The sequence below is a fragment of the Saccostrea echinata genome, unplaced genomic scaffold (assembly GCF_033153115.1).
Source record: "Saccostrea echinata isolate AGI-Se365-2 ecotype Australia unplaced genomic scaffold, CSIRO_AGI_Sech_v1 ptg000025l, whole genome shotgun sequence".
NCBI lineage: Eukaryota > Metazoa > Mollusca > Bivalvia > Ostreida > Ostreidae > Saccostrea > Saccostrea echinata.
In genome coordinates this window covers 24,662,868-24,681,876 of record NW_026889774.1, presented here as the reverse complement: position 1 = coordinate 24,681,876, position 19,009 = coordinate 24,662,868, and the positions used below count along the sequence as shown (strand labels likewise).

The 19,009-nt window shown below is 33.1% G+C and overlaps 1 protein-coding gene and 2 long non-coding RNA genes across 3 annotated transcripts; 1 reads left to right on the top strand and 2 right to left on the bottom strand.

The window, feature by feature from the left end:
- The first annotated feature begins 85 nt into the window (after positions 1-85).
- Positions 86-18,545, top strand: LOC133192764 (receptor-type tyrosine-protein phosphatase kappa-like). The gene is made up of 24 exons (XM_061328774.1): positions 86-308; positions 641-862; positions 1,493-1,741; positions 2,073-2,210; positions 2,581-2,718; positions 2,858-2,968; positions 3,286-3,445; positions 11,895-12,046; positions 12,425-12,669; positions 14,065-14,152; positions 14,298-14,368; positions 14,472-14,508; positions 14,813-14,910; positions 15,098-15,226; positions 15,340-15,485; positions 15,865-16,000; positions 16,140-16,289; positions 16,405-16,504; positions 16,590-16,663; positions 16,754-16,885; positions 17,211-17,333; positions 17,436-17,596; positions 17,976-18,111; positions 18,370-18,545. Exons 1-24 carry the CDS (start codon positions 260-262, stop codon positions 18,457-18,459), a joined length of 3,135 nt encoding a protein of 1,044 aa, XP_061184758.1. The 5' UTR covers positions 86-259; the 3' UTR covers positions 18,460-18,545.
- On the bottom strand, positions 5,899-6,578 carry LOC133192763 (uncharacterized). The gene is made up of 2 exons (XR_009721866.1): positions 6,517-6,578; positions 5,899-6,110 (listed from the first exon to the last, which is right to left on the bottom strand). It is a non-coding gene; the product is annotated as an uncharacterized LOC133192763 (long non-coding RNA).
- LOC133192762 (uncharacterized) lies at positions 7,052-7,701 on the bottom strand. The gene is made up of 3 exons (XR_009721865.1): positions 7,620-7,701; positions 7,331-7,414; positions 7,052-7,132 (listed from the first exon to the last, which is right to left on the bottom strand). It is a non-coding gene; the product is annotated as an uncharacterized LOC133192762 (long non-coding RNA).
- Positions 18,546-19,009: the final 464 nt, after the last annotated feature.

Genomic DNA, 19,009 nt, shown 5'->3' with positions numbered 1-19,009 from the left:
ACTACTTAAGATTAGTAACGAGTCTTAATGTTCCATGCACCATATACTAGTATCCCCCCTTCAGAGTGTATAAAAAGTGCAGCAGCGACATAACGGGTCCATCTGACTCAGTGGTCACTTCACGATCTGATGATCTAACATTACTGTCTTCATCTCACATCGGAAATGAGAGATCACCCCAGGCAGGAAATGGCGACATTTTACTTAAGGACTTTATCCGTCAGATCTCTTCAACATATTAAGAGTAAGATGAGAGACAATGTTGATACTATTGTGTTTGGTTTATCTACCTACTGTTTTATCAACAGGTAAGTTACTGGGGTGGGGGAGGGGGAGGGGTGGACATAAAAAATGCTTTTAATAACGGAATCAGATATTTTCAGATGTTTCAATAAAAGTGAAATTTCATAATCCTTGCTTGTTTAGATTTGTGGTAGTCATTATTTAGTCACACATTGTGAACTTTAATCCTGAACAGTACCTGTTCCTAGTCAACTCTATGTAACAGTAACGTTGATGTCCAGGGAAAAGGAAAACAAATTTATATTAAATCAATTATTTTAAAATAAAGGCAAAACAAAAAGAAAAAAGGTTAAATTTGTATGTGACTTATGTTTCCCATGACATGTTCACATTTCAGTAAATCTGGCATTGAACAGACCGACCACTATGACGTCAATCTCCCGTACTATAATAGACGCCGGCTCCTCCAACGCTGTGGACGGGAATAACGACACAAATATCTTCGCCGGACACTGCACACTGACGGACTCCACGGGAACTTACCCCAGCACCTGGTGGAGAGTTCGTCTGACGGGAGCTTCTACAGTCAAATCTATAAACATTGTTTCCAGGCCTAACTGTAAGGAAAATTTATTGACCATTGAATTCCACTATGAAGGAGACCCCCCCCCCCCTTTTTTTTTTTAGGTCACCTGAGTCACTCTTCTCTACTTACTGGCATTTAGCAGGCAAACTGTTACCATTATTATTATACCATTATTATTATAAACACTTAGTCATCTACCAACATTTAAGAATCCATGCCCCCACGCTAATTGTTCATCCTAGCGGTGGGGCTAAGTTGATCATATATTTAAAATACATTTTACCTTTGAAAATCTTGTTTGATTCATGGTCCAGTGGTCAGGCCCCAAGGGAGGAATTTAAGTTGGACATATATTAAAAATACTACATAAAATCTTTGAAAATCAAAGTTGTCATGTGAAACCAGAGTTCCAATTATAGATGGGTCTAAAGTGGTCAAAGCCCGAGAAGCTTGTGTTATATACTCACGTGAACGTCAAGGTCCGTTGGCCTCTAGTTCAATATACGAAAATGGAAGAATTGTTTTTTTTTTCTCTTCTTTCTATCTTGTCTCATTTTCCTACCTTTTAATACCTTCCGCTGTATTTTTATTTTGTTCTCCAGGCCCCTATCCATCATTTATACTATAAATACATTGTAATCCTATCGTTATAAACATTTACAGTTGAAAGTCGTCTAGCGGGGATCTCGGTGTACGTCTCCACTGGATCTTTAGCAGATTCCCAATTCTTTAATCACCCGTTCGTGTTTTACGATAGAGGACCATATATTCCAGACTCCAACGTCCGTATAAATCTACAGGAACCTGTCGTTGGAGATTATGTGTCGGTTTACAACAACAGAACGGTTCTTCCTTTACCGCCAGGCTATAGCAACTCAGCAATACTGGAACTTTGCGAGGTCGAGGTGTTTGGTGAGTACGTTTTTATTGTAAAATTAAACGACAAACGAGAGTTGTGAAGATGATATGAGGATACATCGCTATAGTATGGAAATAATTGAGTATTTAAATTAAATCAAAGGGTTTTATATTGTTTGACATAAGAAGTGATTCCACATTTTTTGATATTTCCCTTTTTATTAAGAATAATGCGAAATCTTATTTTTTTTTACCGTGTTCACTTTTTCAAATCAATCATTTGGAACGAAGCGGAGTCTTAAATTTATTATTTGTTTTTAACTGTTTTCTGAAAAAAAAATATTCACGAAAACAATTGCATGTATCAGATACGTATTTTTTTAAGGCTGTCCCCGGGGGTTGTACGGGATATCTTGCCAGCTCAGCTGCCCCGTTAACTGTCTGGAGGGAACGTGTGACCCTGACACTGGACGCTGTTACAGAGGGTGTTCCCCTGGATATGCGGGAAATCTCTGTAACGAAAGTAAGCAAAAACGAATTAACGAAATCTTAAGTTCTTTGTTTATTTTCTTATATAATTTACATTGTAAATAAATCGAACATCTAGGTTAATAAAGATTTTGTTAGGTTCATAATCCCTCTGTTCACTCAAATAAAATTTTGTTTTAGACGTTATTTTTTTCAAAGAAATCTAATTTATCATCAAAAATGTCCTTTATATAAGCATATCTTGGAAAGGGGGGGGGGCAAAATTTGACAGTTTTGTACTTTCAACTATCTTGACAATTTTAATTCGGTCGGAATAAGAGAGAGGGAGAGAGTTATCTCTCTTATAAGAGGGTCAATTGACCTTAAATGGGTAAATAAGAATTTCAGTGTGATTTTTTTCTCAGATTGTCCATTGGGATATTATGGTCCAGGATGTCGTCTTCGCTGTGGGCCCTGTGAACAGGGCATGCCCTGTGAGCCTATAAGTGGACACTGTCCCACAGGCTGTAAACCTGGGTATACATTCCCATACTGCAATCAGAGTAAGCCCACATTATCAGGGACCTTTAAACTGACACTTATACAGTTATATAGACCCTTAGACATTGCTCATTTTTTTTAAATCTAAAAATATAGGTAGACAAAAATGTTATTCTCATTTAAATAGATCTTTTTTTTTAGCTTGTTCATGGGGGTATTATGGAATCGGGTGTGTACAAAGATGTGGACCATGTTCACGAAACCGAACTTGTCATGCCATGACAGGACAGTGTCCGGAGTCACGATCACTTGGTAAAGTATTTATCTAGTCTGCGTAGACTTCTTAGTTTAAAAAAAAATCATTACAGAATTATTGTTTTACTGTATCTCTGTATGTAGCTATGGAAGAAACCTTACTAACAAAAAATTTATGAATCAACTTTTCCATTTAATATTTCAATTGGTAAGAACATTTGGGGATATTTTTCATCAAACCACGTTTTCAAAATACAGTCAAATATGTATACATGATCAAGAAGAAAATGTGGCATGTTGCAGAATATCTTCTCAGCAGTTGGGGATCATTAATGTCGAAGTTATGACTGTATCATTCAGCATTCTTTCTTTAGGGACGCAGAGCAGGGGCCCCGGAGACCCGGTTTTTGACGGTACCGTGGCCGGAATATTAATTCCACTCTTCATCGTCATCCTCGTTGTCATTGGCTGCGTGGGCTGGAAAAACAGACACAATATTGGCAGTGCTAAAGAATGTAAAAGCAGGGTGGCAGCGTACGTATAGTTTTTATTTATGGTTATCAAAGACCTTAATATATTTAAAACAAATGCCTTATTTATTTTACATGTTTTATTCGAGTTGGCAGGTATTGTCCACAGTGGTCTACACAACAGTGGGGCAGCCGGCAAACTGGCACATCCCCCAACATCAACAATTAAGTTGTGCCCTCCCTGACGGGAAAAGTAGCACGCTGGGTTGACCTCAATCGTGCTACGGACACATTTCAACACAAATTATCTTTAATTATATTAATTATAATTAATTATATCAATTATATTACATAATTTTGCTTTAGATTTACTCAATATGAGATATAATTTTCAAAGTCAACATCACATATATCAACATCAACCATCACATATATCAACATCAACCACAACAAGTCAAGAATATAAATAGTTCAATGGTTAAATTGAAGGTGACGATTTCGCCAATCTGACCACTGTGAAGTATGGTTTTTCCCCGAACTCCTCGGAAGGATACTGTATTTGGCCCAAAATCATTCAAAAGGTCCTAAACGGAAATAACAGGCAATCCTGATCAACATCGTTGGTCTCCTTCAACGGCACCGCTAATTTCTGAAAAGACAAAAATAAAAAACCCAAAGCAGAAAAGAATCTCAATAACATTTCCATAACTGTCAATAAATATAGGTATAGCCCAATCATGTAAAACTATGTAGATGTACGAAAGGAGAAAGGGTATACTTAAACACCTAGCTCAAGGGTTGAGGTGGGAGGGTATTTCAAAATACAAAAATTAAATCAGATACTTTCATCACCCACCTTTCACTTTCATTGATGCATAGAAAAGGGGAGATAACCCGGAAACATAGTGACTAAGTACCGACACTGTATGGGTGGATAACAAAATTCCGACTTCACTCAATCATCAGTTTCTCGCAAAATAAGAGGCGAATGATGACATTAATAACAGAGTAGAGCTTTGATAACGACGCATATTGTGAGACGAGCTCAAATATGCGGTATTATATTTGGTCTCGATCTTGATTCAGTTTTTACCCCGACATTTCCAACCAGGCTGAAAACACATAGACGTCATAGATACCCCCCTTTTAAAAATTTCATTATCGTTAATTGTACGTAATTTTAAAGTAGCATAAAGCATTAACCTAAGAAAAATGGCCCCCTTACAAAAAGAGCCATATAGCGAATTTGATAAGTATTTTTGCCAACTCTCGTGTTGATTTTTGAATACATTATAACCAAAATTTTGTCGTACAATCTTAGTTTATACTTGTGTAAACTCAAATTACACAATAATGATATGTAAATGTTGATAGTTCCCTTATATGAAGAATATGAAAATCATCGAGTTTGTATGGAGTATATATAGTAAATTTTGAGGTTTTCACCTGAACGATGACAAACTGTTGCCAAAGACCACATTTACCGGTAACTAGGGGAAAAAACATTTGAATAGTTTTGTTTGGATATGAGTGCTTTTTATTACATTTAAATAATTTTTAAAGGTGGTTTATTTGAAATAGTCCATATTTTGGATTCAATGAGTTTGAAGATTAAATAAAAAAATTGAAAACGCACTCAAGATCAAATTAGATATCTCAATAGCTACTAAATTTTCAAATCATAAAGAAAATGGAGACAATCTCTCTCTCTCTCTCTCTCTCTCGACTTACTCTATGTTATTTGTTATATGTACCTTGACCCGTGGAGAGAAATGATTGCTTTTCAATCCATTTCGTTTCAATTATTTTTAAAACAAATATTTTTTTAAAAAATTGTACTTTCAAGATTTGTTTCGTTTCCTTTTTTACATTCAAGAAATTGTCTTTTCATCTAGCGTTAATCCAGATTATTTCTATTCTTTTTTTGCACGCCATCTAGCATTTAATTTATGCCTATTGGTTTTGCATTGGCGATCGTTCATTTTGCAGTGTGATCTGTTGATTTTGCAATTGAGTCTGTTGATTTTATTTTAAGCTGTTTCTTTTGTATTTCAGTATGTTTTTGCAATTTGATTGTTCGCTTTGCATTAACATCTTTTTTCTTTTTACCCTTTCCACCACCCATATAATCCCAGCTTTGAAATTTGTATCCCTGTGAAAGGACTAATCCCCGTTTTGCCGTGCGTTAGTCAAGTGAGTTAAACTCTGCTTCGAAATTTGTATCTGTAAAATAAAACAATTAAAAAGTATATCATTGAGGGAGTTAGCAAGATTCCAGCTTCCCTCAACAAGGACTATTTCCTGGCCTTGGTGAACTGAAATCTTGCTACCCCCCCCCCCCCCCCCCAATGATATACTTTAACTGTATATTGTATCTAAATTAACCACAAGAATCAGTCCATGTTATAGATACATGCACTTCTGCTTATCCACATGTCCAATACTAGTACATATATATAAAAAATGCAATTTTATGTACTGGTATTTTATTAAAATAATGGAAAGAATAATTAATAGTGATTGAAAAATTAAAATTTATTGTAGAGGTGTTCAATCATGAAGAATGTTAGTTGATGTCCAAGTTAGGTATCACAAGTGAATATCTTTCTTCCTGAAATAGTAACTTTTTTCACAAGGTTCCATACACGGGCTACCATGCTCTTCTATTTGAACCCAAAAAATTTTCGGAGCCTTCCTCTAAATGTTTTCTTTTTTGGCAAAGTAGGCATCTGAAAAATAAAGTTAATCCTCGCATGTAAAAATAAGTTGAATTTTACATTACTTAAGTGATTTTGTTTTTGTAATGTATAGATATAGCAAAGCTTATATACTCATTACTAGAATTCAGTTATGTAAATATAGCAAAGGGATTCAGAAATTCAATCCTCAATCATAGCAAAACTGGGTGTTAGACCACAGATTTATTTAATTTTTTTTAATTTTATATATATATATATATATATATATATATATATATATATATATATATATATATATATATATATATATATATACTACTTTCTTAAAGACTAGAGTACATTATGATGTAAGAGTTGTTGTTTTTCATTGTCTCTCTTTTACTGATTAAATTCAATTGAAAATAAATGCATTGCTACCATTCAAATTACTACATACCATTTCTACACTTGTCATGCATTTGTCAGCCATGTTGTTTGTTCTCTCTTGGAGAGTTGGTGCATTATCAACATTCTAAGAGGGAAAAGGGATTTTGTAATGGCTTTTCTGTAACCATTAACATGATTAAGATGTGACTAATTTATACCCCCCCACCCCAATTCTGATTACTCATTGATAGAGAGTATTTGATAATTATCATCTTCTATAGAATTTACATAAATGTTAAAGATATGCATAAAATATTTACACAATGTATTGAAGGAACTCTTTTGTACATGAAAGTTTTCTAAATGTTTTCTCAAATTTTTACCTCTGGAGAATTTTTAAAAGTTTCCACACTGAAGAGGAATAATTTTCTGGGAACAAATAAATCTTGTTCCTGTTCAGGCATTACTGTGTCTGGTTTGCTTGTTTTCTGTAAGACATAGAACCTTTTATTTAGATACTTTATAATAATATCAGATTTTGATTTTTTTTTTTTTTTTAATTTTTGGTCAGATAAAGGATAAACACATAATAAACTTACCATTATCTCTTCGTGAATCAGTCTCCACATTGTCTGTCTTATTTCCATTATTGACTTTCTACGCTCTACATACCTGGATGCCACCACCTAAAAATCAAACTTTTTTTGAAATCGTTGACTTTTTACCCTTTTGCTTATTGTGAATTTTTTTTTCATTTTTTTAAAACCTTGAATGATGTACTCCTGTACTAAATTCATTCCTTATAAGTCAAAGTTACAATAATTTTTTACACTCTTCAACACTGAAAGTTATAACTGTCAGATAGTCAGATATGGTAGATTTACCTTAAGCTCTTTTAACATTTTCAGCATTATTTCCTTTTGTTTCTGAATCTGTTTTTTCTTCAAATTTCTTATGGTTAAAACAGTCTGTATAAAAATAATGATATAATTAAAACAAATAAAGACAGGGACATATTTTAAATGAAAAATAATACAAAATATAATATGCACACAGCACAGTTAAACTTATCATCACAAGCCACAGGGTTTGTGTTCATGCATTTTCCAATTAAAAATAATCGAATGGACCAAAAAAAAAACAACCTTGCTTGTCACGATGACAAAAACTTACCATCAGTTCTTTGTGAATCTCTCCCCATGCTTTCCCTCTTTCCATTACTGCCTTTCTTCTTTCTGCATCTCTGAATGCCACTTTCTGAAAATCACAATTTATCACTAATTATTGAATTTCTGTCCCTTTCTTTATTGTGATTTGTCTTCAATTCAAACTTCTTGAAACATTGCAAGTTATAATTGAAATGTGTTGGCAAATTTACCCTCAGCTCTTTTAACATCTCTGATTTTATCTCCTTTTGTCTTTGGACTTTGATTTTCTCTGAATTTCTATTGATCAAAACCGCCTGCATAAAAATATAGATTTATCTTTTAAAATTTTTCAAACTCAAAAATTTTTAAAAGATAAAGAAATTAATGTTAAAACACAGAAAATAATCAAGGGACATAAAAACAAATTCACAGAATAAAAAATAAATAAAGGATATCTACATGAAAACTTACCATCATCTCTTTATGAATCTCTCCCCATGTGGTTTGTCCTCTTTCCATTATTGCCTTTCTTCTTGATACATCTCTGGATGCCACTATCTGAAAATCACATTTATCAGAAATTATTGACTATTTGCCCTCTTGTTCATTGTTATTTGTCCTCATTTCTGAACATTGCAAGTTATAACTGAAATGTTTGACATATTTACTTTTAGCTCTTTCAACATCTCTGACAGTATCTTCTTTTGTCTTTCAATTTTGGTTGTCTCTAACTTTCTATTTGTCAAAACTGCCTGTATATAAATATTGATTAAATTAAGACAAATTTAACTTTTATTAATATCGAAGAAAGGTATATTAAAATACTGAATTTATGAAATATTTTGGTTTAAAAATATGCACATAGCAGTTTTACCATCAGTTCTTGGTGAATTGGCTGCCACATTTTTCTCGCTTTTTCTATCGCCAAAAATCCTCTTCTGATTCTCACAACCTTTTTAGGGACCACTTTCTAGAGAACAAAAATTATCAATGCAATTATCTTCCGAGCATTTATCAATTTGATCTAAAAAAGAGAAAGTTAACATCATTTTGCAATTCTCAGTATTAGTCTGTTCAGTACCTTTAGTTCTTCCTGCATTTCTTGTTTGAATGTAATCTGTGGTGTCATTACTTTTAGCATGGATTCTACCTTTGCTAATTTTTCCTGAATAAAGAATTTACAAAAAAAAAAAAAAAAATAAAAAAATGTATTACCTGCATGAAAGACATCGCAGACAACAATTATACCAAAAACGGGCTTCATAGATTTTTTTCTAACTTTTTCTTTCATATACACAATTTGATAAATTTAAGGTCCTGCATTATAATAATGATAAAAAAGAATTCTAAACAAAACCATGACCAGACATTACTCCAATGTATTAAGTCAATCAAAAATCAAATGCATTTATTAAGACTTGTATAATAATTTACATGTACCTGTCGCATTTCCTCTTCTTCAACCATCTCAATCCAACTTTTCTCAAATTTTAGGATCTCCATCTTGGATTTCTGAAAAAGGTGTATCAAAACAATTTTATATGAAGTCCCTCTCCCCCCCCCCCTCTCTCTCTCTCTCATTCTTCTCAAAATTTATATTTTAATTGATAACGTTAACCCTCTTATAAGGGATTTTTCGACTCTTGATAGTTTGTGTAAAAGAAAAGCCACGAATCTAGCATTTCAGCCCATAAAAATATCACCAAAAATATTTTCCTTTCTTTAAAAATGCCAAAAAATCTTGTTCAAATCAGCATTCCATCTAAAATTTTCCAGTTTACAATACGACAAGATACTACAGTGATGTCATATTGAATCAAGATTTTTAAATAATGAAGAGATAAATATGGCATTTATCAAGTTTTTTAATTATTGGCTTGCCATCTTACTGTGCAAGACTTGTTTTTGTTGCAGATTATATTAATTTTTTTTTCCAAGAAAGCTCGGAATTTGGAAATTTCAACTTCAATGTAAATCAAAATGTGAATTGAAGACTCCAAATCAAAATATTTAAAAAAAAAAACGGATTTATCTTACAACTAAAAAAAGTAGCAGAATCAATAATACATGTATGTACCATACTCCAGAGAGTTCAAGGACTGAAAAATATCATCAATTTTTTTTTAAAATTCATATTGGAAAGTTTGTACGTGTCATGAAATTTAATCACTTAATGCATTTACTCACCAGGTCTTTTACAGGTTCTTCACCAAAGTCCAAAATTAATTCTTCATTCTGTAATGGTTTAGAAAGTGATAATTTTGCCGATTTTTATGTAAAAATAAAGAAGTACATGTACTTTTCAAATCACTGAGCAAATAATCGATGTTACAAGATAACGGCTATAATATAAACTTTGTGACGTGTTCTAAAAAGGTTTATTATTCTTTATCTTAAAAAAAAAATTGAAGAATTTATAAAATAAAAAAAAACCCTGCATGCATCGCAAAAAAAAAAAAAAAAAAAAAAAAAAAAAAAAAATGAATAAATAAATAAAATAAAATAAAAAAATTCCTACCACTCGTTTCACTTTTTATTGGACTGACATGTTTCTCAAGTTGTAGAATAATATATTACTGTTGTTGTTGGTTTTTTTTCTATGAAGTCAATATCCCCTCGGGACCATATAGCCAGCAAAGGCTAAAAAAGTAAAATTCTTTGCTAATAAGATACTTACAAAAGGGACAGGAAGCATATCTACTGGTATATCAGCTGAGCGGCAGGCCAGCTCAGTCAAAATTCCTTGAATTCGTTCACTGAACATTTTCTCACTCGCCGTTACTCTCTGAAAAAATAAGAAGACTTTAAATATAAACTTTGAATTATTCTTTTAAAAAAAGGCTCAAAAGAATAATTTCGCCAGTCCTTGATTTACCTTAGACTAGTATCAAACCCGGGCGGGAGAAAAAATTTATTTAAATTTGGGTATCAATATATGAATAGAATTGACAATCTTACCGACAATTAAATTACAAAGGTCAAAATTCGATTGCATAAAAATGCTTTTTTACACAAAACTAAGAAAACAGCTGCAACAATATTAGGAGTACTAGTATAACCAATGAGGCATACCAAATACACATACCAGTAGTAGATAAAATTAATAGTGCAAAAGTAGATGCTGACGAACAACACCATAAACATTTCATTTACATAAAAAGTTTTACTCACAAGCTGCATTTCCAAATTGCGTTTGTGTAAACAAAACTATATTATGACGTCATAGGTCATCGTCAAAGACCTCCATCATGACGTAACAATGTGTTTGCACTTATCCAAAGTATTTTTGTAAGCACTCTAGACTAAAACGATTCTATATATTACATGTGTATTAAAGTTAATTACATGTATCATTAAAAAAAATACGTCAAAAGGTCTCATCTTCAAAAAAAAAAAAATTAAAAAAGAAAATAACTTGACTCGTCATATCCGTCAGCTTAGGGTCATTTCCTAGTCTGGTTGCTTATATATGAATAATGATTGCTTAAATTATAAATGAACAGGCAAGGACCTGTACTGAGAAGAATAAATGTACGAGACGAACGCCTGATTCCTACCGACACAAAAAATGTTATAAACTACATTTGCTTAATATTCTCAGAATTTACTTACAGTTTGTATGTCCATTGCTTTGTTGTAAACAAAACTGTATTGTGACGTCATAATCATCGTCAAAGCCCTTTTGTGTCATGAAACATTTTGGAGATAACGATTTTTGAAATATGAAACATTAATTAAAAAGAATAAATAGTATTTTTACATTTTCTAACATTTGATGGTTGTCCCCCCCCCCCCCGGATTTGAAACCTAGCACTCCAAATTCACCAGAGAGCGGTGTCTATCATTTCCATGCCAGGCCCGTAGGAAGCAAATTCAGTTGTTTTTTTTTTTTGTTTTGGTTTTTTTCTTTGTGGGGGGGGGGGGGGGCAGCCATACATTTTCAGTTGACAGTTGAGGGGGCACTACCAAAAATTTCCTGACTAGCAAAATAAAAAAAAAAGGTCATCAGACGTTTTTATTGAGGGGGCACAAGCATATAGTATCTATAGGGACATCCCCCCCCCCCCCCGATTCCTACGGCCATGTTTGCTGTATCTGTAGATTTTAGTTGGTTGTTGCAAGTAATTACATAAAAAAGAAAGCATCATAAAATTTATCACTGGGAAAATTAAAACATCATTGACGCAATTTCTAGCTGAATGTTAATCAACAGATGATCGGATATTTCGGGGTGAGGTAGGATTGTGCATTATACTAACAACTGAATAATGCTGATGAAATATTTTATTTTCTTTTGCAGATATTTAAGCGCAAAAACGCAAAGTGGGTCCCAATATCTCAGGAAAAAAAGTCGTAAAAGCATTAGTAGAATGACAAAGATGATGAGAAGAGGCCAATATGCTCGAAACGTTTCGACGGAAATCGCGCCTCCCGTTAGAGAACATGCAAGAGGTAATAAGAACAAAACAGGTTTTAAAAGGGTAGCTCAGGAAGCACCCTTAACAACTTCATTTCGAAAGGGTTAACAAAACCCTTATTTGTCATAAATGTAACTTGGAAAAAAAGAGAATTTAAAAAAAAAAGTAGGTGAACTTTTGAAAACAGGTGAACTACAATGTTTCGAACAAGAATATCTCGAATACCATGATTTGTCGAATTAATTTGGAAGTCCTAACCAGTATGTATCATATGTATTTAAACATGTCGAATGTTTCGATTACTCGAATATCTCTAAGCTTGTTCCCAACCCTCATCAATCTCGAGATAATGAGATTTGACTATACATTGAAGGTCGTTTATATCCCCAAGACTCTTTTTTTCCATTTCAAGGCAAGGAGAATGTCTACATCAATGTGGGGATCGATAAAGTTCCTATAATAACATTAGAAGAGGGCGAAACCGAGGAGGTAACAAGATCGAACACGATTGAAAAACCACCGAGGCCATCCAATCCCGTCAAAGCTAGCGCGCCATACGAGAACACGATGATCCACGAAATACCCATTACAGAACTGGCGTATGTGGTGTCAGAAAACGCCAAAGACAATAACAGACAGCTCAAAGATCAGTTCAAAGTAAACATTTTTGGTCTGCTTTCAATCTAGCATGCATTAGCATATTTTTAAGGAGTTTTTATTTTTGTGCGAACAAACTTAAAAACGACAACATTCCTTTTCATAACAATCTAGAGTTTGGACCTGCAGAGGCCGGGTTCTAGTTCTAGCCGTTAGAAAAGTTATAATTTCACAAATTAATTTAGCTCATACCAGTGAATTGCCTTTTCTATGTTTAAGGAGGTTCGATCCTGAGCTTTTGAGCAGATTTTGGTCTGGACCTTTATTTCTAAAATTCTGCATTATTTTTAAGTTCTAACATTAAATCTGGATTCTACAATGCAAATTAAACTATATTCAATGAAAAAACCGCGATTAAATTCCATTCAAATAGGAATAAGTTAGGGACTTTATTTTGTGGTGGAAGGTTTTGTAGAAGAAAATGATCAATTTTTTCCCTTTTGAAATATATACAGTACTGTTAAGTTTAGATTCCAATTTTTCCATGCTGCTTGCAAACAGAGCTGATTTTTGCTGTGAAATGTTTTATTCTGGTTCTGAAATATCTATCAAATTATTTCTTTTGAATTCTTTCATTATATTGTGACAAATATAGTAAATATATTCTGAAAGTCCAGGAAAAAATTAAGCCAATTTTAACATAAAAATTAACACATTTTTAGTAATATCTAAAAATTTACATCATAGACCGCCACTTTTGTTTTTCTTTTCTTAATATATAAGATAACTTTGATCAATCTGCTTAAAGTCAGCAAAAGTTTAAGACTTTAAAATATTTTTCTTGCTTGTTAAAAATTTTAATGCCAGGAAAATCACATTTTGTGAGTGCAGAAAGGTCAAATAATTGATTATGCTGAGCAATTTTGAAACTTTTACTTAGTCACAATTTTAATGTGTCTTTTTTTAAATAGACTAATAGTTTATTTTGTCCCATGATTTATTTGGATACTAACATTGGGGGAAAAACGTGCGAAGATGTGATTTTTGATTAAGACACAAATTTCAGTGCAAAAAGGTCATATTAAATGTACTGTAGCGCCAAAAGAAGCATATTGACCCCCATTTTTTGTTTTGATTTTTAATTAAGCTATGTGTGTAGAAACTAAAAATATACTTGACAAAAAAAGTTTAAGACTTTAAATATCAGGATCCAACCTCGTTAATAGGTGAAGTGTAGGTCAAGCATCCAAATATGCAAACTATCAATTAAAAAGCCCTCATTTGACAGGCAGCACTTTTATATTTCAGAGGACTTTATTTAAGCTAGCCAGTTTATAAGATTTGTAAATTTTGGTTGAAAGCGAAATTTTAAATGAGATGGGGGCATTTTTATGCATACAGTAGTTAGTTTTGCTGGAAGTGTGTCTATTTTAATGAAATATTCCTTTTTACTAGCAACTGAAATATGGATTACATGACAAATGTGACATTGCGAAGAAGGCAGAAAATAGTTCTAAAAACAGATTCAAATCTCTTTATGCATGTAAGTTAATACTTATTTTTAAATCTAAACCATAAACATCATCCATAAAATAAGAATAAAAAGGAAAAATAATTGTTTTTGTATTTAATAAATTAAGGAAAATGCACGTTAGTTTATTTAAGTAAATTTTCGTTGTTTCTGGTAGATGATCACAGCCGAGTAAAGTTAAAGAAAGACGATGGGAAATCTGACTACATAAACGCCAACTTCATCGACGTAAGGACAAAATAATGACAAACTTTTTTGGCATTCCTTGTTTGAAAAATAAAACGTACTTGCGATACTATTTTTCCCTCTCAAATTAATGTTTAATTTGTAGGGTGTGGAAGAACCGGGTGCCTTCATTGCCTCTCAAGGTATGAATGACAAAATCAGATCAGTGAATAGTTTAATATATAAGAATTATACAGCTCTTGTAATCTTTTTTTCTTCCTAGCACACTTTTATTACTTATAATTAGGGTTACAGGGTTATACAAAAATATTTCTGAATTTACAATATCATATACAAGTACTACATGTAGTATATATGTGAGACATCAGCTAGATCTATGGATACCAAAATTTGTTCTGGTACTGTATATAACCATCCACCTCTCTTTCTCTTCCTATCGGATATATGTGTAAAAAATTTGCATCTGAAATGTGTATTTCCAATTAGGTCCCAAGATCAACACGATGGCGGACCACTGGTTAATGATTTGGGAGGAAAACGTTTGCATTGTGGTGGCCCTTGCTAATATTTACGAGAATGGAAAGGTTAGTTAATATAAAGAATGAGACCTTGTATTGTTTTTGCATCTATGGAATGTTCTCAGCTCAAAGAAGTAGCATTTTTTTGGGGGGGGGGTTAAAAAAGTTTTCTGTTTTAAACTAGAAGTCAAGAAAAGTACATTTGTCTTTTTGACTATCAACCAATGAATACTTTTTTATTTTCACAATTCAGGAAAAATGTTACCAGTATTGGCCAGACAGTGATAAAAATTGTCATGCTGGAAAGTTCGTCATCAGACAGCAAAACAGAAAAGACTACTCGTTTTACTGTGTTCGGTACTGGTCCGTCTTAAATAGAAAGGTATTATCATAGAAGTACGCAAGTTACGGATTTATTTCGTTTAATTTCATTTATACGTAGTTTAAAAATATAACCTTAAAATTTGTATTCTTTGTAATACCTTTAATATAAAGACCAAAGAAGAAAGAACAGTAGTACAATTCCATTTCCGGGAGTGGCCGGACCATGGATCCCCGGAAGCACTAAGTCTCGTCACATTCCAGGCCCATGTCCGGAAAGAGAAGAGTAGAATGGTCGGCAAAATGCTTGTTCACTGCAGGTGCGCGATTTTTTTTAATCGTATGGAATACTAATTTAATTTTAAATATCGATCTTTTAAGAGTATGAGTGTTTTTTAATTAGTAGTTTTAACAATAATTTTTACTTTATTTAAATTATGATAATTAGTACATACAATACAGTCGAGCTTCGTTAATCCGGACACTTGTGTTCCAAAGCATACATGTACCGTCTGGATTAAAGAAGCGTTCGGATTCTGAAACGTATTTCATATAACTGGTGTATAAATTTTGTTCTCTCAAAACTTTGTCCGGGGGATTGTTGACTTCCAGGATTAATAAGGCTCCACTATACACGCTCTTGCACAATATATTTCAAAATTTAGTTTTCTTACTGTTTTAATCCTTTTTGCATTGCAGTGCGGGAGTAGGTCGTACGGGAACTTTTCTAGCTTTAGATTCATTGCTTGAAAATGGAAGAAAAACAGGAAAAGTTAATGTGTTTGAATACATTAAAAAGATGAGGACCTGTAGAATGAATATGGTTCAAACAGAGGTAATGCGAAAAATTATTACCCAAAAATATATATATCGCAAAATGCTAAAAAAAAAAATTGGCTGTTCGAATAAAAATTCTGGTATTCTTGCATATTCAAATTGTAACAATAACTGAGCACTGGTACTTTTTATTTTAGGGTCAATATATATTTATACACGAGGCTCTATTTGAAGCCTTCCGGTACAAGAAGCATGCGCTATCGTACCGAGAATTTGCCAAGGAACTAAAGAAACTAACCGGTGAGGATCAACCAACCAATGAAACGCCCTTGAGGCTGGAGTACAATGTAAGGATAAATCATACATTCTGATGCCTTTTTTTGTCAGAAGCATGTGTTTTACAATTTCATCACACAAGACATACTTTAACCAAAAGTATAAATTTTATGCTTTTGTTTGAAGGATGTTGAATCCATGAAGCCATCCTACCCAGAGTCGAGGTACAAAGCGGCGCTAAAGCCCATCAATAAAACCAGAAACAGGGAGGAGGAGGCGATGCCTGGTATATATATATTACAGAAGAAAATTATTAATATTTTATATGTTACTATTTTTATTCAAGTACTCACTTTCATTTCCCCCAACAGTTGATGATTACAGGGTCTTCCTAACTACTCCTGTAGTTGGACGTAACGACTACATCAATGCCGTGTTCCAGTCAGTGAGTATATTGAAGTACTATTTTTTTTTATGTCCTTGTGTGTCCAAAGAAGAGATTTCCATAATTTTACTTTTTCTTTTTTATTTACAGTCACATACTGAATCAAACGCACTCATCATTACCTGTTCGCCATTATCACACAATGTTGGAGATATCTGGCGGTTAGTTCATGACCACAATGTGGATGCCATAGTTCTTATGGGATCATCTGGCCTTCCAGAGGTGCGTATCTGTATCTAGTTTGATAAATTAAAATTAATCTTGGACACATTTTAAGGTTCATTCAGCATCTGATAAGAGAGATAACTCTCACTGGAATAAATGGCTATCATTACATTATAAAACGTTCAAGATTAAAGACTCATTTTTGTGAAATTTTACGTGACCGAAAGCTACATATAATGTTGAAGTTATGTGCATTTTAATTATAAATAAGTCAAAGAATTTACTGCTTAAGCAAAATCTTATATATAGGTGAAAGAAAGACAATGTACCTTAATTATTTTCCCAAGTGGACAGCATTGATATTTTTGTCCTTTTTTTTTAGTTTTCTCATTGGTTGCCGTCCACAGAAGAAACAGTGGAATTCGATCCCTTCTTTGTCAGGAGAGCAATAAGTTTTGCTGGTAACGACGAGATCGTAGAATCTACAGCGAAATTCAATGTTCAGGTACTGGAGTACGCATGTCTCATTTAAACCAAAAAGTATGCGAAGTGTACAATTTACAAAAAGTTTGGATAATTTAAATTCACAGATATTTTTATTTCGCAGGAAAGCCAAGAAGTTGATGAAGTTAAAATTTTTGAGTTTTTGAACTGGAATGTAAATACCACATACCCTACATCTCCAAAGATGATGGTTAAAATGATTGAACATGTCCATGATTGGCGGAAAACCCGTTATACGGACGGTCCAATTTTAATTGTGTCTGTGTAAGTCTACTGCACCATTCTTTTTTAAAACAGTATGATTTTTTGCAGTAGTTTGATATGCTAAATACCAGAAAAACACAGTTAGATGTAAACATCAAGAATTTTAGTAATAAACAAAAGTGGAGGGGTATTTAATAGGCCCTCTTGAAAGTGTGGGACCAACTATAAAGGCAAAAATACTCTCGAAAGTTTTCATAAATGTTGTGTGTAATTTTATGTTAAATAATTTAATATACATACACAAATAAATAGTGTAAATAAAAGTCCTGACCCCCCCCCCCCCCCCCCCATGTACAATGCATGCTATGGTCCCGAAATGAATCAGAATTCAAATCTTTGTGAAGACCCGTTTTCTATAACTATTGTGTTTGTTTTCCAGGGATGGAGTGAGTTGGTGTGGCGTGTTCTGTGCTGGATATAACGCGGTAGAACAGCTAACGTTCGATGATGAAGTAGACATGTTTAACATCGTAAGACATATGCGCGTCAGAAGACCAGAGCTTATTCCATCTTTTGTAAGTACTACTGTTATTAAAGAACTTACATTCTGTAGATTCTTGTATGCAACAAATTTATTTTTACGAATTTTTTCGAGAAGCAATACTTTAGAAAAAAAAAATTATTATATACATGTATTTGAAATAAATATGAAAACTCAATTTGAGTCGATTACGGTTGTCTCAATTTGGGGTCTATGTGTCATTTAGTGATATAACGAATCTACAGTATGTCTGTGAGAAAACCTAATTCTGTTTTTTTTTTTTAAATTTCAGGAGGAATACCAGTATTGCTACCGAGTCGTCCAGAACTACCTTTGTACTGGGGGACCCTATGAAAATGTTGAACTCCCATGGGAAGGATAAAAATATAGCATTCAGGAAAACAGATTCAGCTCATCCAAGCCATTTGTGATACTTTGTGCATTTACAATCTACTAAAGTTATTACAGACATCAGGGACCTATATACTAACGGGATAGGCAACTCTCGCAAGTCTCGCGATAGCTCGTAAGTTGCGGGATTTCGTTAGTCACTTTTAATTAAATATATTTCTTTTGCTATCAAATATTTCAGAATAAGGTAGTATATAGGTCCTTGCAGACATCAAATCATGCTCCTTTTTTCCATTAACATTGTCAGTAAGCCATGTTATTTATACAGGAACCTATATACTAACTAGTATATAGGTCCCTGATTTATATAATTCTTACAATTCCACATTTCAGCAGTTGCTAACAAAACAAATCATTATTATTATACTGGATCTGAGCAAATTTGTTAGAAATTGAACCAATAATTCAAAATAAACTGGACCAAATACAGGTACACAGGTTTAATGAATACATGAGATCAGCCAATTCTAAGACTATTTTACAAACGAGATTAGTGCTAACCAGGACATTTTTAATTAAAC